Source organism: Dreissena polymorpha, chromosome 2 (genome assembly GCF_020536995.1).
Source record: "Dreissena polymorpha isolate Duluth1 chromosome 2, UMN_Dpol_1.0, whole genome shotgun sequence".
Lineage (NCBI taxonomy): Eukaryota > Metazoa > Mollusca > Bivalvia > Myida > Dreissenidae > Dreissena > Dreissena polymorpha.
The window spans coordinates 6,089,944-6,114,261 of NC_068356.1; the positions used below are offsets into that span (position 1 = coordinate 6,089,944).

The 24,318-nt window shown below is 35.3% G+C and overlaps 2 protein-coding genes and 1 long non-coding RNA gene across 3 annotated transcripts in view; 1 reads left to right on the forward strand and 2 right to left on the reverse strand.

Moving 5' to 3' along the window:
• The window catches only part of LOC127865679 (uncharacterized), a 459,001-nt gene that overhangs the window by 344,374 nt on the left and 90,309 nt on the right, over positions 1 to 24,318 (forward strand). The gene's annotated exons all lie outside the window — the stretch shown is intronic.
• LOC127865703 (phosphatidylserine lipase ABHD16A-like) overlaps positions 1 to 24,318 on the reverse strand; it is a 33,843-nt gene that overhangs the window by 3,412 nt on the left and 6,113 nt on the right. The window contains exons 2-10 of the mRNA XM_052405649.1: positions 16,508 to 16,548; positions 16,090 to 16,194; positions 15,246 to 15,359; positions 14,383 to 14,547; positions 12,741 to 12,804; positions 11,800 to 11,863; positions 8,545 to 8,601; positions 7,358 to 7,420; positions 464 to 537 (exon numbers count right to left, since the gene is read on the reverse strand). Coding sequence (XP_052261609.1) covers positions 464 to 537; positions 7,358 to 7,420; positions 8,545 to 8,601; positions 11,800 to 11,863; positions 12,741 to 12,804; positions 14,383 to 14,547; positions 15,246 to 15,359; positions 16,090 to 16,194; positions 16,508 to 16,548 — 747 coding nt within the window. The remainder of the gene's footprint in view (positions 1 to 463; positions 538 to 7,357; positions 7,421 to 8,544; positions 8,602 to 11,799; positions 11,864 to 12,740; positions 12,805 to 14,382; positions 14,548 to 15,245; positions 15,360 to 16,089; positions 16,195 to 16,507; positions 16,549 to 24,318) is intronic.
• Positions 3,985 to 6,534, reverse strand: LOC127865715 (uncharacterized). The gene is made up of 5 exons (XR_008042736.1): positions 6,406 to 6,534; positions 5,990 to 6,054; positions 5,123 to 5,184; positions 4,747 to 4,788; positions 3,985 to 4,332 (listed from the first exon to the last, which is right to left on the reverse strand). It is a non-coding gene; the product is annotated as an uncharacterized LOC127865715 (long non-coding RNA).

Sequence of the window (24,318 nt, forward strand, 5' to 3'; positions counted from 1 at the left end):
TCCCCACTGCGGAAACATTCTTTAGATATCCCCCAAAGACACCAAATACTGGTTCTAGGCCCAGGAAACGGACTCGACAGCGTTTCAAATAAGTAGTAAGTACTTTTAATGCAATCCAGCTAAAATAAATAGGTTTAAACTGTAACTAAAGCTGATCAAATTTATACTTATATACTTGTAATAAGGGACAAGTTTGCCTCAAAAATAATTATTTTACTAACAATTCTTAGAAAATTTTTGTGAAACATTTTAATTCTTAAAAAGAGAGACAAACAATCAAAGTTGGTAGTATCTCCCCAGAATGTGTCACTTACTAAATCAATTTGAGATCTAAACATTATCTGCCCTTTATTTTGTTGAAATTCCTGTAGTGAAAAAACCCCCATTTAGTTTACACACAGACACACTGTAAACAACAACTTAAATATAATTAATAATCAACAGTGCATCAAAATACTCAAACCTTGTTCATATTTTCCCACTGAGGTCCATTCTTGTAAAGTTGAAAGTGACGAGTCATCCACTATTTTTGGATACCTTTAAAAACAATGGAAGACAACAAAACAATGGTTTGCAGATCATAAATATATCACGGCGCCAACTAGCAAATAGCCCATAAAATGTGTGGTGGGAAACAAAGATTTCCTGAGAAAACTCATGAACTAAATTATTGACAGAGAGAAGACGTTCAACCATCAACAAAATAGTAGTTTGTATCCCTGATTGACAGGGATCAATACGTGTGTGAAAAGTACCATCCCAAATAAGCATGTGCAGTCCGCACAGGAAAGTCAATAATATCACTTTCTACCATGATGAGACCGCCTTTAGAATGAAAAATTCCATGAAAGTCAAAAGTTGTTGTCCCTGATTAGCTTGTTCACAGGCTTATCTGGGACAATTATTTACGCACATGTATTTAGCCCCGTTTTCCCAGAGCTTGGTTCATATGTACCAGCATGCATTGGTAATTTTAGACTGAAATAATGAATTATTATATATCAAGTATTTAACGTATTATCTTCAATATGATAGGTGTCACCATTTATTTTCTAAAACGGTAATAAATCCAGTAATAAATATGCACCACTTGTGGCTTAAACCCTTTCCCCTATTAGAAGCAAAGTGAAAATGGCTTTTGCAACCAGCATTCAACCAGGAGCCGTATTCACCAATGTACGTAAGTCTCAAATCTTAGACTCAGCTCCAGTTTCTGACTCAGACTCAGACTCAGCCTTACAAAACTTAATTCACGAAACATAAAATGGTTAGTTTTAGACTCAGACTCAGTAAGATAAGTCTCAAATGCTAAGTCTACAATGTTTAGACTTACGCTATATAATCATGACGTAACGTCGTTTGAGCGTTTACTTTACAAAATGGTCGCCGCACGAGCTCCTTGCGTAATAATAATAATATTATTGAAAGAGTGTATCTAGATCGTACCAACCCTTTGGAGATTTATAGGGATATTGAACTTTACAAACGGTATCGTTTAACCCGACCGGGAATCGTATTTATTTGCAATATTTGCAAGGAATAGTTGAGCCGCAATACGATGCGGATTCTGCAAGTTCCGGTCGCCCTGGCAGTGTGTACTTTCCCGAGCAACGTGGAAAAAATCATAAAAAAGCGGCATTTAAAGTTATGGTAGCCAGAACTATGTAGACCTGTGCACAGGTCAATAATATTTTGACAGATAGAGAGTTGAAGTTGTCAAATTTCCAGCTGGTACGACGCCGTTCGTGCGAAACAAGAACTTGGTGCAATCGCTGATACGTGAGTCATTTGCGATGTGTGCATTTTGCAATTGTTCTTAGATCTATTTATTGTAAACAACTGTCAAATTCATAATTGTCCGCGTTTGTTTGTTGTCTTTTGTGAAAATAATCTCCAAACTTAATGAACGTGAACATGCACTAATTTTATGGATAATACTTGTTGTTTGAATGAAAAAGTAATAACATATAATTTGCATGTATCATAAACTATAATAATCGATATTCACTAAAAAGGGAAACCTATTAGAAAACGTTTACAAGACATTTACTATGCATAACTTTTGATTTCATTACTATTACAAATCTATTTATAGATGTAGGAATTTACCTATAGATATGTATATGCCGAATAAAGTTACACTGCTATGACGCAGTTGGTAGCGCATCGGTGCTCGTGATTAGATTTGACCGACTAGTCGGTGGTTCGAAATTACATTGGGGATTTTTTTTTCTCCAAACATTTTCAAAATAAATTATGACGATTATTTAGTTATTTTTAAATTCTTGATCTTAAATGTAATGTTAATTAATGTTTATTAATTTTAAAAAGGTGCTATAATTAATGTGTATATTATACACCCTGTTAAGAAGATATAGGGTACACCTGAATCCATATGTGCATCTGTCCTTGCGTCTTTCTATGTAGTAATTGAGTTCCAATACAAAATGTATTTTTGCGACAAATGCTGTAGAATATGCATTTGTTGATGGCAAGTGCATTGTTGTAATGCACTTTATTTGTAAATTAATAAAACACTCAACAACAGGAATAATATTTTATTCTCAAATGCACATATTGCATTTTCAATCAATAGTAAAACGATGACATTAAATTTGATTATCAAGTTAAGACACATCAGCATATTGCATCACTTCTGACATAAGGCAGAACTTTCATTCAATATAATGCACATAAATGCACCGATCATAATCCATTTATATCAATATCTATTTACTTATTAATATTGTAATTTTTCCAAAAAAATGGGTCAATTTTAAATGATCAACTTTCAGGTTTTACAAGTACTTTGGGGTGCATCGATTGGACGCATGTGCATATCAAGAAGCCAGTAAACCATGTAGAAGTCTACATAGGGCGAAAGGGCGTTCCCACCATCAACGTTCAGGTATGGCTTAACAGTCAGTTATGTGCAAGTCTAAATGCAATCCTTTTTATTTGATACAACTTTACTTTAAACACAAATTTAATGAAACAACTGTATGTTAATTTTAACAGTTTGCCATTAGCAAAATAAGAAACATTTTATCAGCATTTTATCAAATACCTAAGAAAAAATGTACAAAAATATGTCTTATTTTGTTAGTGTAATATAACATGTTTTATGTTAACAGGCTGTGTATGATGCCAGATACAGAATAACAAGCTTCACTCAAGTTCACTGCCAGTTGGCCAGGGCGAAAGCATGATGCCAGGATTTGTTGATGTCTAATTTCAAATTCACATAACTGTATCTACCATTATCCGTGTAGAAATGAAAAAATTGTAGTAAATGGAATTTTTTGGTGGGTGTGGCCTATGTGGGCGGGCGCCCCAGGGTTGGGATTGGGGCCATGCATAGTTGAGATTGACCCTAATGTCATAACAAAAGTTCAGTATCAATTTGAAGTGAATCCGTGTAGAAATGAAAAAATTATAGTAAATGGAAATTTTTGGTGGGTGTGGCCTATGTGGGCGGGGCGCCCCAGGGTTGGGAATGGGGCCATGCATGGTTGAGATTGACCGTATTGTCATAAGAGAGGTCCAGTATCAATTTGAAGTGAATCGGTGTAGAAATAAAGAAGTAAATGTAAAATAACCTAAAAAAATGAGTGATAATTTCTGACGCGGCCCCACCCCAACCGCTATAACTTTTGACCCAGGGGTCAGATTAAAATTCCAAATAGTGCAGGGTCGCACATATGCTCATAGCTACCATGTGTGTAAGTTTCAAGGTTTTAGTGCTTTTAGTCTAGGAGGAGATAGTGGCCAGGACGGACGGACGGACGGACAGACGGACGGACGGCGGAGATAACCACAATATCCCCACCTTTTTTTCAAAAAGCGTGGGGATAATGACCAATGTAATATTTAACCTACATTTCTTAAAGCACACAAATATTGACTGGAATTTTATAAGTACAAAAAGGGATAGAATCATATTTTTATCATAGAAATAATAGTATGCCCCTTTTTGAATTAAAAAAAAATCTTATTATTTTGTGTGCAACTTCCCCATAACTATTATTTCTAATATAGACTATCTATTTTAGAAATAATAGAGTTATGAAGTAGTTGCACAAAAAATAATAAGATCCTTTTAATTACAAAAAGGCGAATAAATCTACTACTAGTATATTACATGTCAGAGTTATAGCACTTGGTCACGTATTGACACTAAACACATCTTTTTCTCCAAATGTATTATTTCAATTTCTACAGTCAACTTTTTTATTTCTTATTCTAATTTTTCTTAGTTATTTCCCATCGGTTTCCCTGTAAGTTTTGTTAAGGTATCGGCTTGTGATCTCTTGTCGTTCTTCTTTGTGAGCGCTGCAAAAATGGATAAAAAGTGTGATTTGTATAAATGGACTTGTTCTCATATAATGATCTTCAAAGGTTAAAAAATTAATACATATATATCACATAATCTATGTATGCATTGGTACTATGCATTGGTACTTAGTTTTAACATATTTGATGCTAATTATGTTTCAACAAATGCATGACTTTTGTTGCATATTACATAATAACATTATACAGTACTTGCTTTGTCAGATGGTATTGTCAGTATAGTTTTAAGAACTGGAATTCCATCCATGCAAGTTAATTATTAACTCTAAATTAATTGTATGCACTGCAATACCTTCAATTAGAGCTATCTAAGTGTTAAATTTATTAATATTTAATTTTCAAGATTTGTTCCAGACAATTTGAAATCTAAATTTTAAGATATCCAAAACTTACATTCTTTACACTTAATGCCTCTACTTTCATGACTGGTACAATCTGAAATCACATGAAAAAATATAGTGTCACTTAAAAAATCTAAATTAATTTAATCCAGTGATGTTTTCAATGCAATAAAATTGACAACTAATGTTAATATACTATACTTAAGTTAATGTATAATAATCCCAGTGTTAACTTTCAAACACAATGTTTAATGTTAATTTAATGCATGTTTTTTTCTTTTATTTTGTTTTTATATAAGGGTGAATTTCTATTATATTGTATACTATGTTGAATGTGATGCATACAATATAAGTCATATGGTTTGCATTTTCAATGTTCTATACATATGGTTAATGGTTTGCATATAAATGATAATCTATTTATTTACCATATGTTCTTCACTGCTGGCTGTTGTGGCACGCTCACTGCTTTGTAACGCATATGAAGAAGCTGCAAAAATTAAACGCAAAAATTAATTCAAACATATAACTTTGTAAAACACTTACGCACATACACTTATGCTCATTAATAATAATAATTAGTTGATTACCAAGAAATACAATGTCTGTATTTGCACTCATTCCTTGAATAAATGAACTCAACAACAAAATTGAAATAGTCAAGAGATTTAAAGTATCTAACAAAAAGAAATAGAAATACTTCCTTAAATGCACAAACTTCATTAGCCGATCTAAATTAATGATCTTAATGTTTTATTTTAATTGTCCTTATACCAAACCCTGCTATATTTACAACAAACAAAGACTCTGATACAAGTTGCCATTTCATACCATATTTCTGTGAACGAGTTCATGAATATTGTTATTTAGTGCACCTTTGGTGAGCTTACCTACATATTTCCTTGATGAGTTTAATCAATAATCATATGAATTGACAAGTGTCAGATCTTTTTTATAACACTAATTAAATTACGCATTTAAACAATTATTATTAAGTTAAATTTAACGAAAAAAACTGAAAATTGTTTTCAATGCGTGACGTAGCTGTATATATTCTAGCACCATTTCAGCAAAATAATACAGTATCATAAAACATACATTAACCAATGAAAATGCTCATAAGCTTTTTTACAAATTTTAACAATATAAGTAAGTAGGTATTGTGATTATATCACATAGAAAACACATATTAGGTTCGACATGTAGTAATATTGAAACAAACAAATTGCAATTGATTATAGTTTTTCAACAAAATTAATTAAATGAAAGCATAACAAAAAAAGTAATTAACTTACACAGAGCCTTGGAATTTTGGTTCTTCTTCTGGCACTGTTCACCAGTTTTTGCGACCCCAAATTTTCTGAAAGTTTAATAAAAACAATTGTATGATGTATAGCAGTATTTATGAAACACATTACATTTCATGTTTGCCATCATAACTGTCGATTAGTTTAATATAAACGACATACAGGGTAATAGTTATCAATGTAAACGTGTAGTAAATGAAAAGTTCGTTTGGAAATGTGCAGATTGTAATCAGATACGAATAAAACACACATGGGTACGAATCTAACAGGGTACGAGATGAAAACTAAAACAATAGACCTCCTTAAATGGTAAACTTATCCGTGAAACCACAAATATTCATTATTAATACTTAAATAACAATTCACTCGTGCAAATTTTGGAAACAAAGAACGTGCAACCGTACCATAAATCATAACAAATGTTTGAAACTAAAACACATTCCACAATCACATCCGAAATCCGTAAGTACAATTTGCTGAGTGGTTATGCCCCTTGTTTACATAGTGCATTATTCGGCGCTAGTAAAAACGACATCGGTAGCAAATCCAAAAGTAAGCTATTAAATAAAATATTAAAACTATAAGGCAGATACGATAATAACATATAACTTACATTGATATTCTACTCGCCACCTCGTCCCATTTTTTTTCTTCGAATAAACAAAATCTTTTCGGCTCCGATCCCCTTATACTCGCGGATAGAAGGTTCCAGCGGTCCCAAACCAGCGCATTAAAAACAATCTCTGGCTCGGACCAATCTGGACCTGCTGGCGCTTCGTTTCGCTGTCTTCAACTGCCAAACACTCCATTCAATAAGTTATAGCAAACATGTCCGCTACTATTTTTGACACTATTTGGCGCGTTTTCCCTACTAGAGAGTTCGCTTAGTCGTGACGTCATTAAAAAAACACAATCTTATTGAAGTCTATTTCCAAATGCGTTCGTGAATACGAATCCTGAGTCTGTCTTTAGTAAGTCTAAGCCTGAGTCAAAGTCTGAGTTTGAGTCCAAGTTTGAGTTTATTATTGATGAATACGGCTCCAGAATAGCCTGCAAGCAAATCGCAGTCTATTCAGGTTTTATGCTGTTTGCTGCTCATCAGTATATAAGGGTTTGAAATAAAGCCTTTAACACTTGAATTTAGTAAGAAAGGTATTTAGTTAAATTTAACTTTCTATGGGACTAAAAATGCGTCAAAATATGAATCCAAGTGGAAAAGGGTTCGGGAACATATATCAAACAATTGATATACAAACCTACGACATTGTACTCTCCTGAACATAAGTAATAGTTTCACATAAAGATTGCAGTCCGATAAGGCAAATAGTTTCATTATTTATCCAAACTATTTTTTACCTATGATTCAAGATCTTCATGAGCAGAAAATTCCCCCGATTTGTGTGAATGGCTGTAGGATCTCTAAAAAGCAATATCAGATGAGTGCTTTATTTTCAAAACATCAGGAAGAGCATCAACAAATAAAAATTTTTTATTAGTTTATTACATAGTAACATATTTAATAGATAAACATAAGTGAGTAATGAAAGAGGTCGCCGTGGTGTAATGGATATGGTGTCCGCCTTGCGACCGGGAGGTCACGGGTTCGATCCCCGCTGTGGGAGCGTTCTTTCGATCTCCCATATAGACACCAAGTACTGGTTCTAGGCCCAGGAAACAGACTCGAGAGCATTTCAAATAAGTAGGAATTACTTTCTATGCAATCGAGCTAAAATAAATAGGTTTAAACTAAACTAAAGAGGTATAGAAAAAACTTAATTTAGTTCATACTCCCACAACAGCCCAGCCTAGAAAATCTTAGCTGGTCAGTTAAATATATGTGCAAATCCAATTAAAATCTTCATAACTATCTCCTGTTATAATGGAAGAGGAAAAAGGTAAAAACCACCTTGAAAATAAATAACAATTGAAAGCATGCAAACTTGTTATATGGAAAACAAATACATGTACTAACAATTATTTATTTCAGATTATTTGAATATTAGCTCCAAAAATTAGTTCGGGTAAGAGCATTTATATAAGGTTCAATTTTAAGCCTAATTCCAAAATATGAATAATATGTTTAAAGTCTTATGCAAACATGTGATTGATCTGTTTTAGGCCTTAATTCAAAATGTTATTGGTCTTTTTTAGACCTAATGCCAAAATGTGATTGATCTATTTTAGGCATTAGTTCAAAATGTGATTGATCTATTCAAGACCTAATGCCAAAATGTGATTGATCTATTTTAGGCATTAGTTCAAAATGTGATTGATCTATTTAAAACCTAATGCCAAAATAGGATTGATCTATTTAAGGCCTTATGCCAAAATATGACTGATCTATTTAAGGCCTTATGCCAAAATATGATTGATCTATTTTAGGCCTTATGCCAAAATATGATTGACATATTTTAGGCCTTATGCCAAAATAAGATTGATCAATTTTAGGCCTTATTACTAAATGAGATTGATCTATTTTAGGCCTTATGCCAAAATATGATTTATCTATTTTAGGCCTTATGCCAAAAGTTAATTGATCTTACTGAGTAGTAATCATCTCATCTCGACTTCTTCGGATCAACAACAAAGGCCCAGGATATCTAGAAATAAGGAAAAACAAAATTTCATTACCTTCAAATCTAAGTGCATATGTATTTATATGTTGTGTACTTATGCATCATCGGAATAATAAATATAGAATACATTTCTCTACAGAAAATGTCATACCCAGCATAAGAACAGGGTCTGGAGTAGATGGAAACTATTAAATATCTGTATATATGCCCTTGTAAACATAAAAGTAAGCTTCCCCTCAGAAAAAGTGAGGTTGTTTAGATTGATAATATAATTATTATGTATGATTTCTGCCATATTGCTTGGTTATGTTTGCATAATTGAAAGAAGCCAACAAGACAACACGCCCAAACAACAAACATTCTGCCAGAACAACAAAAATACCCTCATGAACGACAGAAAGGGAGACAAATGTCATAATTATTGTAGCCAACCCTTTTTGTTGTTTTGGTGATATAATTGTAATTCTAAATTTCCATCCCACTCACAGGCCACCACAATATGGAAGAAATTAGCCACTACAATAATGTCTGCTCTTAAAGATAAAAAGTAAAATATTTAGTTCAATACAATACCCACATACCACCTTATACACTCTATCAAATACAACAATAAAACAACAGCTAAAGCTTGATCACTAAAGTGAATGATACAACCCACTATTTTGCTGTTTTGTCAGTAATGGTCTAGGGCAAATAACTCAGGATTTTGTGAATAAATGGTGATGAGAAATTCTTTCACACCAATACTTCATGACATATCTGAAGTTCATTTGCAGGGGTATAACAATGATCAACCATTAATAATAAACCCAATAATATTATGTGGGGTGTGGTCATTTATTAGATGATCTATCAAAAATAAAAACAAGAGGGCCAAGATGGCCCTAGTTCGCTCACCTGAGTCAGTTCATTCAATCTTAACCAAACGTCAAACTTGACCTAGATATTGTCCAGACAAACATCCTGGTCAAGTTTCATCATTATTGAACCAAAACTCTGGCAGATGGAGTGATTTTGTTTTTGTAAGATTTGACCCGGTGACCTATATTTTGAGTTGACCCCCCTTACCAAACATCAAACTTTGCTTACAAAATTAATATTATGACCAAGATTCATAAACTCTGAAACAAAATTGTGACCTCTAGAGTGTTCACAAGGATTTTTTATAATATAATGAAAATTTGGACAATCTAAAGGCAATAATTATGGCATTAACTATGTGATATATATAAAACCAATCTTTTCACCAAGTTTCATGATGATTGGGCAAAAAATGTGACTTCTAGAGTGTTCACAAGCTTTTTTTACAATATAAATATGAGAAAACTGCCCCCCCTCCACCAGCAGCCATGTTATTCAACTGACCGGAACCATTATTGAACTCAACTCTCATTTCAAGGAAGCAAATGTTCTGACCAAATTTCATAAAAATTGGGCCAAAAATGTGAATTTATGAGTGTTCACATGTTTTCACTATATACATATAGAGAAAAATGCCCCACCCACTGGCGGCCATGTTTTGACCAACATTCATGATGATTGGGCAAAAATTGTGACTTTTAGAGTGTTTACAAGGTTTCTCTATAGCCAAATAAGGAAAACTGCCCCCCCCCCCCCCGGCAGCCATATTATTCAACTGACCGGAACCATTTTCGAACTCAACTCTCATATAAAGGAAAGAAATGTTCTGACCAAATTTCATAAACACTATATACATATAGAGAAAATGCCCGGCCCACTGGCGGCCATGTTTTTTCACCGAACTGGACCATTTTCATGATGATTGGGCAAAAATTGTGACTTCTAGAGTGTTTACAAAGTTTCTCTATGGCAAAATAAGGAAAACTGCCCCCCCCTCCCCCCTGGCAGCCATGTTATTCAACTGACCGGAACCATTTTCGAACTCAACTCTCATATCAAGGGTACAAATGTTCTGGCCAAATTTCATGAAAATTGGGCTAAAAATGTGAATTATAGAGTGTTCACATGTTTTCACTATATACATATAGAGAAAAATGCCCCGCCCACTGGCAGCCATGTTTTTTCACCGATCTGGACCATTTTCGAACTCGTCCGAGATATCAATAAAACCAATGTTTTGACCAACTTTCATGATGATTGGGCAAAAAATGTGACTTAAAGTGTTTACAAGGTTTCTCTATAGCCATATAAGGAAAACTGCCCCGCCCACTGGCAGCCATCTTTTTCAATGGACCAGAACCACTTTTGAACTCAACCAACATATCATTGAGACAAAAATTTTGACAAAGTTACTTGAAGATTGGGCATGAAATTTGACTTCTACAGTGTTTACAAGTTTTTTCTTTTTATTGACCTAGTGACCTAGTTTTTGACCCGGCACGACCCAGTTTCAAACTCAACCGACATTTCATTGGGACAAAGCTTCTGACCAAGTTTCGTGAAGATCGGACAATAAATGTGACCTCTAGAGTGTTTATGAACAAATGTGGACGTACAACGGACGGACAAAGACTGGTCACAAAAGCTCAGATGAGCTAAAAAGGAAAAAAAAAAAAATTTGGGGGGGGGGGGGAGGGGGGCAGGGATTCTGGGTTGTGGCATGGTGCATTGTTTGGGTGGAATCCATTGTGGTATTCAGGTAAGTGTTGTTTTGTCAAAGTATTAATAAAATCTGATCATTAATAGAGATGTAATGGCAATTTAACTAAAATTTACTCTTGACCTTCAAAGTCAAGGTCATTCAAGGGTCAAAGTCAAATTGAACTTGGAAGGTACAGTACCCTCATGATGGTAAGAATATATTTGAAGTTTGAAAGCAGTCAAGTGGATCTTAACACAAAATTAAAGAAAATATTCAGTTGATAAGACAAAAAAAGGGCCATAATTCTTACAAAATGCTTGATACAGTTGTCTGCTCTTGTTTATAGATTAAGGTCATGTTGGTAAAGAAGTATGCAAAATATGAAAGCAATATGTCAAGGGACATTGAAAATATTTGGGGTGGTACGCAAACTTGAACATTTGCACACTAACGGGAACGCCGACGCCGGGGTGAGTAGGATAGCTCCACTATATATATTTCATATATAATAGTCGAGCTAAAAATGATTGACCATCTATAATCAAACAGACTCTTTATTCATATTCTATAGACAAATTCATCCTATTAGCGCACAAGTTCACACATATATTTTCAGTATGACTCCGCATACTTCTTTGAAAAGATTGATATGCACTTACTTTTTGAGTTGCTCAGCTATATTAAGATTCATGTATCGCTTCACTGTAAGCTCTACCAATGACTCTGCAATAAAAGACTGTGAATTTAAAAAAAATGAAATCAGTCATTGACTGAAATAACTAAATGGAAAACGAAAGCTACTGACATTTGATTGGTCATTGTTGGCTCAGGTACTACATAAATGTACCTTCAGTACTCTTAAGCATACTTAAATGTACCCCAAGTATGGAAAATATATTGAAACCTACCTCGGAATTCTAAAGCTAAATTGGTTGTTGGCGGCTAATTTGTTCAAATTAATCTGTTAATATTTATGTAAATATTCTGTAAAATGGCCTCTTTATTATCAAAACTCCTGCTCAAAAAAGCATGTTGAGGCAAGTTTTGTCCAAAGAGAATTCTATTTCATAATACGTAGCATGTTTGAAGAGCTAGGATATTGAGCGGGAATACAACTTGGGTACAGTCTAAACTGGACAGGTACATGTTAGTATATTTTCTATACCTGGGGTACTTTTAAGTATACTTAAGAGTACAAGAGGTACATTTAAGTAGTACCGAAGCGGACAATGACCAATCGAGTTTATTATATTTTTAATTTATTTTTAATAAATACATCAACCCATGCTTGTAATTAACATTCATTCAGATTTCTTTTTCACAAAAACTGTTTAAGTGTCAACACATTCATTTTAAACAAGCAGCTGCATTTAAAGATTTAATAAAGAACATAACACAACTCCACAACACCATCATTTTAAAACATTAATTAATTCTGTATATCAAAGGGAATGTATAAAATAGTTCAAAAGACTTCGACTTAAATACACTTTCTGTGCTTAAGTTTTATTAAATATTTTTTAAGTTTTAATACAAAAGCTTGTTCACAGTTCATAGCAAATGTGTAAATTATTTTATAATTTTGTAAAGAAAATCCTACTAGCAAACTGCGGCATCTTTGCATGAGCAAGTGGCATGATGTCATCAAACGTGGCATCTAAAATCTGAAATCACAAAACAAAAACAATAACTGCTGAAACATGCACAAATATGCCATATGTAGCCAGGTAAGCTCCAGATCAGCCAGCGCAATTGCACAGTCTGTTCAGGAGCTAACCCATCCGCTATAACGTCATGCTTTATGGTCTCATCATTGAACAGGGTACATGTAGCTGTCCACCACAATGTGCAGATGTGCAGGCTGGTTTTAAGCTACGCTGGTTGCATATGGCTCAAAACCCATTTTAGCATAACGCGGCTCATAAAATCATTTAATGTAGTACATGTATTGAAATTTTGATGATTTTTTTTTTCTTAACCAGCTTTAGGTGAATGAGCATTTAAAAATGTAGTGTGCAAATTGACTTGTTTAATACAAACCAACTTGTGGTGATCATTTAACATAGATTCAGAAACAAAAACATAACGTTGAGTTATATTTTTATCTGCATTTCTTACTATCAAAACAGCCAGTAAAAAAGAGTTGTGTTTGTCAGAAACACAATGCCCCCTATTGCGCTGCTTTGAAATAAAATTTCAATACACTTCAACACCATTATTTCGAACACCGATAATCCGAAGTCACCGTTATTTCGAAGTATTTTTGGGGTTCCGATTTTGGTTCTTCTTTGTTTAATGTAAAATTTCATTGTTAATCCGAACTTCGTTAAACCGAAGAGATCGTTAATTTGAAGTGATTCAGTCGGTCCCAACACTATAATTCGCACCTTATTATCAATCTTTAATCCAAAGTCAAAACTGCAAAATACTGACCGTAATTTCACACCTTTGTCGTGGCTCGTCAAAAGCCGATAATTACACCTTTGTCGTCTGCGCGAACGCCGGTGTTCAGAGAGACATCGCGTATTAGTTAAAAAAATGTTAATTCATTTCCGAAAATGTATTAATATGTATGTATGTCTGATAATTTGTGCTATTCATTATATTTTATATGTTCTGTAATAAGACAAAAATAAAAACAAGAAAAATAATCGCTTTATTCCTCTGTTTGTTACAAGTGGATATCTATTGCTATCTGACTAGTTTACCCTTTTCAGTAAGCGTGTAACTGAACCATGCGAATTCCAAAACGTTTCATTTTTTACAGAATCAAAGAAGTCTTCTGTCAAATGTTTATTTCGAATTATCCTTAATCCGAAGTTTTTTACGGTCCCAACGACTTCGAAATAACGGTGTTGAAGTGTATATCATTTGGCAGGTTTAAAAATTATCTCCCTTTTAAAGTTATTAACATCCCTTGGATTGTATTTTTTTACTTTTGACCTTGAAGGATAACCTTGACCTTTAACCACTCAAAATGTGCAGCTTCACGAGATACACATGCATGCCAAATATCCAGTTGCTATCTTCAATATTGCAAAAGCTATATCCAATGTTAAAGTTTTCGGACGGACGGACAGACAGACAGACAGACGGACAGACTGACAGTTCAACTGCTTTATGCCACCCTACCGGGGGCATAAAAAGTGAGTCTGATAACTGACTGCTGCAATATTTCTGAAATACTGATAGCAATAGGATAATCCAAATAAACAAACTACAAATGTAACAAGGCTACATACCACATGTTTCACATCTGGGTAGTTCATGGCAGCCCATGTTGCAGGGTAGCCTCCTATAGACCATGCGTACAGTATGATGTTGTCTGGTGTGAAGCCCAGTTTCTGTATAGCGTATTGCATCACAGCATCTATGGCATGCTGCTCTTGATCTGGGAATGGTATACCCTGGCAACCAGACAAAACACAAAATAGTTCTTAACCCTTTGCATGTTGGGAAATTTGTCGTCTGCTAAAATGTCTTCTGCTGAATTTCTAAAATTAGCATTTTCTTCGATTATTTTTCAAAGAATACTCTCAGAATAGCAACCAGTTTGGATCCAGATCAGACGCCACGTTCTGTGGCTTCTCATCTGGATCCAAACTGTTTGCAAAGGCCTTCAAAATTCGGTTCCCGCACTAAAAGAGTTAAAACATGAAATTGTTTCCCAAATCTTCTTTATTCCCATCTTAAGTTTTTGGCATAAAGTATAAAAACAACTTAAAATGGGGAAAATATTGTACTAAGGTTAACTTGAAGTTTTGGAAAAATTGCAATACTTAAAAGAAATCCTGAGTGACCTTTTCTTTCTGGTAAGTGACCAATATTAAACCTTAGTTCTAGAAAATATTTCCCCCCTTTCAAGTTATTGATAGTTTTATCAACATTCCTTCTCAGCTGTGTTAGTACTTTTATCCCCAAACATTTACAGGAAACTTCCTTTAAAAAAAAAATTCTATAAAAGCGGAAAGTGTCGCCCCTAATTAGCCTGTGCAGAAAGCACAGACTCATCTGGGACAACAATTCATGAAAATGCATTAAACCCGTTTTCCCAGAGTAGGAAACATATTATTTCTGATGCCCAACCCCCAAGCTCCCCTCTCACCGTGCTCCCTGCGAATCCAGGGTGGTTCCATCCCAGCACAGAATATCCCAGTTTGAGTGGGGTCTCCATGGCACCTATCTCGTAGAAACCTGCATTACCCTCGGAACATACTACCTGAAGTAGAAACCAGCATTACCCTGGAAATATATCACCTAAAATTTGAAAAGAAAACCTTTATATGTTGAAAAGCATTTTAGATTATTTGGGAATGGTAATACAATTTTAAAGGTTTAATTTCTAATCCTTAGATACCGATGAGCAGCAAACAACATTAAACCTGAACAGACTGCAAGTAACTCGCAGGCTGTTCTGGTTTTATGCTGTTTGCACACAGCCATTTCCATTTAAATTCTAAGTGAGAGACGGTTAAAAAGTAAGTTTCTGATTGCTGAATACAGCTCCATAGCTACCCAGGTACCCAGGAAAGGTGGTGAACCACCCTTTACCCTTTTTTTACCAAGGATAGGTGGTAAACCACCCTAAACCCTTCTTTAACCGAGGATAGGTGGTGAACCACCATATTTATGTCTTTTATCAAGGATAGGTTTTCAACCACCCTGCCTACCTCCAGTTTGCAAGATGGCATTTAGTTCTTATCTTTAAGTCTTAAATCTAGTAAGAAAGGTCTTCCATTTTATACGATTTTCTAAGGACAAGAAATGCATTTAAGTCATATCTGAGTATAAAAGGGTTGAGCTTCCTTTCAAACCCTAATATATAGGGGTGCAGAAAACAGAAAAAAACCTGAACACCATACGAGTTACTCACAGACTCTCCTGGTTGTATGCTGGTTGCATATATCCTTTTTCACTTTGCTAAAGCGTTACGCCAGTTCAAAACTCACCAGGAACTGCCCATAGGCTTCCCCATGGCGCCCTCGCCGGTCCACAAACATGGTGTCTATCTCGTTGCCATCTGCTGTCCCCACCTTGGCACGGTCACCATTCATCTAAACACATCCACAGGCATATGAGCATCCCTCTGATAAAATGGACTTTAATGATCAGGCATTAAGTGTTATCCCAGATTAGCATGTGCAGTGTGCACAGGCTAATCAAATGCACAGGCTAATGTGGGATGTCACTTTCTGCCTTATATGGATTTTTGCTAAGAAGGGACTAACTTTAAACAGAAACATCATTACAAGTATACAGTGTTAAAACATAAACACATCATAAAACTGTATAGGTTTCTATAGAAACCTTCAGTTTTTATTGAAATACAAACATATAACACAGTATAGCTTTTATCATTTTAGTTACCTCTTCAACCAGTTTTGCTCTTCCTTGAATTAAAGGGGTCTCTGAAACAAAAAATATATATGTGCATACATGCACTGTCTAGAAGTACAAATTCTTTAAGAACATAAGACATGGGACTTAGATTACTAAATTTAGGAGGAACAAAATTAATAGCCCGATAAACCAAGAACTTTGAAGTGGCATTTAAAAAATAATATTGTATCTCCACATGGGTAACTTAATGTTGTTCTTCAGAGTGTGATAAGGTCAACACAGAGCAAGTAATTTGTTAGTTTGTTGACCAGTACTTAGTGCACTTAAAGCCAGTAAATAATGACAACTGCATTACTTGTAACAGAGGTAGGATGGAGGTATGGCTCTATAAATCAAAGCCAAATTATGTCGCTGGGCATGGGATTATACTACAGGATTTATAGTCCAGTTCAATACGAACTGAGATAGCGCCCGGTTACCCACAAAGCAACAATGTAAAGTAACCTCTATTGTTATATTTACATTTGCATTTCACAATTTGACAGGAGCATATTCTTAATGATATAAGTGCACAGAACTCTATATCTAACACCAACTCAGTGTTTTTTTGCCCACGTGGGAAAAGTACAGTTATCAGCCCAATAGGAAATAGCACGAAAAAAACCTTAATTGGGACATATGTATTTGATTTGTTGCTAACAAATACTTTAAAATTTGTAATGAAGAGTTTTCAAGTTGTCAATAATATATTTACTTTGGTGTAATCCATAGAGCTGCATAGCGAAATTAACTGAATGTTGAATTTTATTTTTTTTAAATAAATAAGTATATATATTTTTTTTTTTTGGAAACCTTCAACTGGGATTTTGTTCAAACAACCATTGGATTTTTTTTAAAGTTTTTTTCACATTGTGAAAGTGAGGTTTTTCCATACTTTATAAAGAAGGAAAAGAATCCTTGCAATGTGACCAGACCAATCTTAGGTCTCCATTTACTGAGGGTATAAATGAAACACAATTAAGTATACAGATTTATTTCAACGTATGTTACAACAAAATTCATGTGATTCTTAAATATTAAAATGTATCATCAACCAATATTCATTTGATAATCATGGCCAATTTAAAACCGAAGAATAATTCAAATATACTTAAACAAGATAAATTCAGCTTGCACATTGTTCTATAAAAGCATGTATATTGTGGCGTCCGTCAGGATGTTTTTTTTTAGCTTTTAGGGTATTATGTTCTTATAACAAGATGTGTAGCAGTTTAAATAATATATTTTTTTTAGTAGGTTTAATATGTTATTGCAAAATTAGACAAGTTTGGTGGACACTTTCTCGGAAATACGTTACAAGTTATTTTTAGTTACCCAAGATGTTTTTACTCACTTTACTGCCCAGACAAGTGGAGCTACCAAGATGGAAGTTGTGCTGTCAAATTCAAATTCTAGCGCCCTTATATACTTTCTGGAAAGTGCCCACGTGACCTTAACTGACCAATGACCATATGACAGCCTGCCAGCATAATAACAATAAACCAATAGGATTCTGACAGCTCGGGAATCATCCAATCAGAATCCGTCAGCCTGAGCTGTCAGAATCCACAATGATGCTGGCAAATTCTGTGTCATAGCGGCCATGACAGGTCAGATTTATGCATAACATTTACATAATAATGCATAAATATGGCTTGTCAATAAACAACAGGATCGAAATGGAAACAATACACATAATACTAATAGTTCTGTTTGTGCAGTTAATAATTCGTGGTATTACGGAATAAGTCATGGAAATGAAATGGATTATTGTGTTAAAAGGATGTAAACAATGGACATTGCAAGCCTTACACGAATAACAAGGTAAGTGCAATTATCATCATCATCATCATAATCATTAGTAGTATAACAGTAAACAATAAAGCATTTAAGCATATAATGGGTGTGGGGGTGGGTCATTACAATCGCCCCACCTTTCTAAAATTAAAATTCTCCTGAATTTTGATAGCTCAAAAGCAAACGTCATGTGGTAGTTATCACATAAAATATACTGCAATTCAAACTTATTATAAGACTAACATTAATTAACAAACGAACATGAACATTAGAAACAGTTGGTAAGTAGTCGTTATCCAGTGCATATAACTTCCACCAAATACCATTACGCCGTACTTATTCACTCGGGGTAATAAGTCACACTAAGATATTTTCAATCTTACAAAGGTTCTTGTTTTGCATTCAATGGTTGTACACTACACAATCATTATGAAATAATTACCCACACAGTAACGTAATAGCGGTACATTCATATCGCAAATCCCTAGAAGGTTGGTGTGCACAGACAATCAAACTATTGATTTTAACTTGAACAGCACAACAATATCAGATAACAATACTGAACATAATAAATTTAAATTCGTTATAATTCGTGAATACGTTTACCAATTATCGATAATACAGTAACTATTATCAAATTTTAAACTTAACGCGTAATCACACAATTTAAGTTACCCCTCTGTTTCAGGTGTAATTTAGAATAATGACATAATGAACTTAATAAAAAAACACTTAGTTTAGTCAATAAACAATAAAATGCAACATATTTGTGAATCAAAACGACAATACAATACATCAGTCAATAAACAATCAAATGCAACACATGTGTGAATCAAAACGACAATAATAATAATAAATTATCAGTCAATGTCCAGACTGAATGACGCCGTAAAATAGTTTGCATGTTAGTTAGGTGTAGCCTTCAACACCGGAAATTGAGTCACGAAATCAATGTATGGAAAACGATTGTTCGCAAATAACAACCACATGTTTGAGGGTTAGTTTGTCATCCAAGTGAACCTCGCCGTTCGTGGTAAAGTATACCTTTATTGTCAAGCTGTCTATTTAACTATCATTTATCGAGTTTCTTTGCTGATGCTTCACACATTTATTAGTTTTAAATTAAAGGAATTGTTAATAATGTTTGGATCAAGATAAACTTGGCAATCGTTCACACGATCAGCAATTATTTGTCTTGATAACTTAGTTACACATATATTGTTACAGATTTGAGACATCAAAGTCTGAAGAGTAAAATCAAGACCAATTTCATCAGTCGAATATAGTACAATATACGACGAAGACATCAGGGGAGACAATCATGGATCGACATCAGGGGAGCACATAATGGATTAAGTACAATATACGAAGAAGAAGACATCAGGGGAGCACGTAATGGATCGACATCAGGGCAGCACGTCATGGATCGACATCAGGGGAGACAATCATGGATCGACATCAGGGGAGCACATCATGGATCGACATCAGGGGAGCACGTCATGGATAAAGAACAATACACGAAGAAGAAGACATCAGTTATTTCTTTTTCAAACGTAATGGAATTTTCTTGCACGCTGCTATTAATTTATCATTTGCAGTGTCACGCATCATGGATGCAGATTCGATCATGCGCAACCATTTCATGTCCTCTTTCCCTAGGGCAATTTCCCTCAGTCTCACATAAATTAAATAGCATGACACGAATGTACATTTGTATCGACTGGTGCCCTCGGGCTCAAACTTCCAGGCAAAACCAGAAAATTGAAGGCATTCAGTAGTTCCACACGTTCAAACTTGAAATTACATCCCCTAGCCTGCAAGATTGACATTGCCTGAAACTCTGTGAGCATTAATCGCAGATCTGCTGACATTCCCTTCCAGCCACGGGGAGGCCATTTGAATTTCGGTTCCAGGAAGGTAACTGTCTCATCCTGGTCCCACTCTCGCCGGGCTGGAGGAAACAAAGGCATCGCGCCCATGGCTAGCAGTTTCTTGGCTCTCATTTGGTTTGATGGTGTTGGGGGAAGACTTGGCACCAGAAATTCTGAGTTCTCACTTGAAATAATCTCAGTTGGTCTTGAATGATGAATGATGGCCTTTATTGGGGTCTTAATCGACCTTGAAACCTCAACGCAGGCTGCAGGTTGTGATGTAATACTCGAAATGGGTGGCACCAAAGACACGGACGAAGACGAAGTTGCAACAGGCACGACGGAGTGGCCGGCGAGATAATCGTCTGCAAAGGCGGTCTCCAAATAGTCGGCCTGAATTAGAAGCTGTTCGGGGTAGCCCATACTGTCTTCAAACGTAGAAGTAGCTGTGATCTCAACTTCATCAAAAAGTGGAGTTGAGCCACCTGACAAATCATCCGATACCAAGACGAAAGATGGGACATGGTTGAATTTGATTGAAGTAATGTGCTCAACCCCAACTCCGATTCCTCGAGCGACTTTCTCCTTGGTGTCTCCATCCGCATCCACAGGACTGGTAAACTCGTCAAAGGGACTGTTTGAGAGTGGCAGCTGAGCTAGCCTTTTGGCCAAACGTCTCAGGATTAGAGGATGGTTAAATATGTCATCAGACAATTTTAAAGAAAATGACTGATTGTCAAATTGTCCTTCAACAGTAGAAGATCCATGTTTAATGGAAATATAAGAGACCGACAGGGTGCTGAAAGTGTTCTTTGACCCTGAAGAAATAGTTTGCCAAAAGCTGTGGTCTGTTGAACGTGATTGTCCATAAACCCTAACGAAATCATCCTGGAAAATTGCTAGGCAAGCCATCTCCCTGACATGGAAGGCCGTCTCCGGAACCTTCGTATCTGGGTGAACCGTAAGGATGTGGCGTTTCATATCAGCTGCGCGTTTAATGGTTACATGGCAAAATGGACACTCCACTCCCAAGCGCTGATGTACAGTCTCGACATGTCTCTCAAATTGACGTTGAGTTGCCAATGTGGCATGGCACAACCAACAATTTTGGTGTTTCATTCTGTAAATTTACAAAAAGGTATAACAGTTTATAAGTTTGAAATTTGCTACTTTATATGTTCTCGCTTACTTATTTTCATCTTCATAAAAAAAGTTATATGAGTCATTTATACATAACACTCCATTAACTCAAATATATGTGTTTTACACTTTAAGAATTTTACAAATGTCTGAATGTTTAAACAGCAAGCCAATAATGTTCTGTTCAAATTGCATGTTATTGTACACATAGATATAGTTCACCAAATCAAAATGTTATATGCAAAAAGCAAGTTTATTTGTTTCAGGTATCAACGAAAAGTGTCCACCACCCTAATAAAAAGGCAACACAAGTACTCAAAGGTATCACACATTACTCTAAAATCGACTAATTACTTTTAATAGCACTATTTTGAAACGTCTGCTCCAAATATATAAAACATCATATTTATTTAAATATGAAAGAATAACCGATAACGAATATGGATGCGCAGGCCAATTCAATTATCAAAACATGTGATATATAGCCCATATCACATACTATGGTGCCTTTAACACGGTCACCACAACTTCATGAGCAACTTAGCTGATTCTCCCCAGCTTTTGCAGCAGCTCATAAACTATATATTTGGATCAAACCGACACACAATAGAGTGATATAAAAATTAAGTCATATTTACTTAATTCATTTATTTATTCGAAATCTGCACTTGACTAATTGAAGAATTGAGCAAACCAAGATGGAATATGGTTTCCTTTGTAGGGAATTAATCTGTCTATGTGATACACTTTTGGCTTTAACTTTAGTCCATTCTTTACTAAATAGGTTATGTCGTCTAATTTCCTTGTTATTACATATGGACCTTTCCATTTGCAGGTCAATTTCGAACAGACTCCAATACGTCGAATCGGGTTATACAACCAAACAGCTTGGCCGACCGAAAAAGACCTCTTTTTCGCCTTGATGTCATAATGACGCTTCTGATATGCTGTGTTCTTACGAAGAGACTTCCTCGCAATTGTATGACAGCTCACCAGGACCGTCTGTAACTGGCTACAATATGACTCTGGATCACGTGCCTCAATTGAAGAATTTGGTGACCCGATAAATGCCTCTACTGGTAGGGTTACATCACGCCCAAACACCATTTTGTTGGGAGTTACACCAGTACTGCTGTGCACGGAAGCACGATAAGCCATGGTTAGCTGTGGAAGGTACTCATCCCATCTCTGTTGGTCATCTTCACAATAAATGGCCAACATGGATTGAAGAGTTCTGTTGAATCGTTCTGGACAACCATTACTTTGGGGTCGAAGCGAACTTGTTGTTACTTTGTCGATGTGAAGAAAATCACAAATATCTTTAAAAAGCTGTGAAGTGAAATTTGTCCCTTTATCACTTAAAATTTGTTGAGGACAACCAAACCGACAAATGAAATTATTTACTAAAACATCAGCAATAGTTTTTGCTTCTTGGTTAGGCAGGGGATAAGCCTCAGTCCATTTTGTAAAATTGTCCACTACTACTAAAATATATTTGTTGCCTTTCAGTGTTGTACTTAAAGGACCTAACACGTCAATGGAAATTCTCTCCATTGGTTCACCATTGATATAATTTCTCATTGGGGCTTTAGGAGCTGTATTAGACTTACGACATGCACATTTATCGCATTTAGTGATATACTTATAAACATCCTCTTTCATACCTGGCCAATAGAACGATTGTTTAAGCCTATGTAAGGACTTTTCTAAACCCAAGTGTCCAGCAGACGGAATGTCATGCGAATACTTAATAATTTCATCTCGTTTCGTTAACGGTACAATAAGTAAATTTTGTTCGAAGCCAGTTTCCGTGTCTATGAAAATACAATACAATATTTCGTTAATTACTTTAAGTCTATCCCACATGCGCCAAAGTGTTTTAAGAAAAGAAGTACCATCTGATATTTGATCCCATGAAGGCCTATCTAATTGGTTTGTCTTAGCATTAAGAATAGGACTAATATTTGGGTCATTTAATTGGGCAACTAAAAGGTCATCAGGGGTCCAGCCATTTATAACTATTTGTGCGTCTTGTTGTATTGCTCGTATAGTTACACTGTTATTTTGGTTTATGATTAAATTATTATCACAATCACTGTCAGTATCTTCATTATTTAAATTCTCTTGTCTTTCACAAACTTTACATGGTCGTCTACTTAAAGCGTCAGCATTTGTATGTTTGAGCCCAGGCCGATGAACAACATCAAGGTCATATGTTTCTAGTTCCTGTAACCATCTTGCCATTTGACCTGACGGGGTTTTCAGCTTTTTGATCCAACTTACAGCTGCGTTATCAGTTCTAAGCAATGTTTTCTGACCATATATGTAGGGGTGAAAAGTTCTTGAAGCCATTACGGCGGCCAAAAGTTCTTTTCTTGTTGCACAATAATTTTTCTCGCATTTACTAAGACCTTTGCTCATGTAAGCAATTACACGTTCATGACCGTTTTGCACCTGGGATAATACACCCCCAACTGCTAAGTCACTAGCATCACAATCTATTATGTATGATAATCCCGTTATTGGATAAGCTAATATGGGTGCTGACGTTAGCGCCTGTTTTAATGTTTCAAATGCACTATTTGCGTCCTCATTCCAACAAAATTTAATACCTTTTTCACATAACTTGTGGAGAGGTCGAGCTATTTTAGCAAAACCTTCCACAAAACGTCGATAATATGAGGCAAGACCAAGAAAACTTCGCATTTCTTTGACTGACGTTGGCACTGGCCAACTATGGACAGCTTTTATCTTTTCCGGGTCAGTGGAAACTCCTTCCTCAGACACTATGTGGCCTAAGAAAGTTATTTTCTTTTGAAAGAAAGCACATTTGGAAGGCTTTAACTTTAGATTGGCATCAACGAGTCTGTCAAAAATACGGGACAAACGCTCCAGGCCTTCAGAGATGGTGTTTGCTGGCGAGGTTATATCATCCATGTAGAGGACTAGTTCTACCCACTGCAAACCGCGTAGAACATCCTCCATGCAACG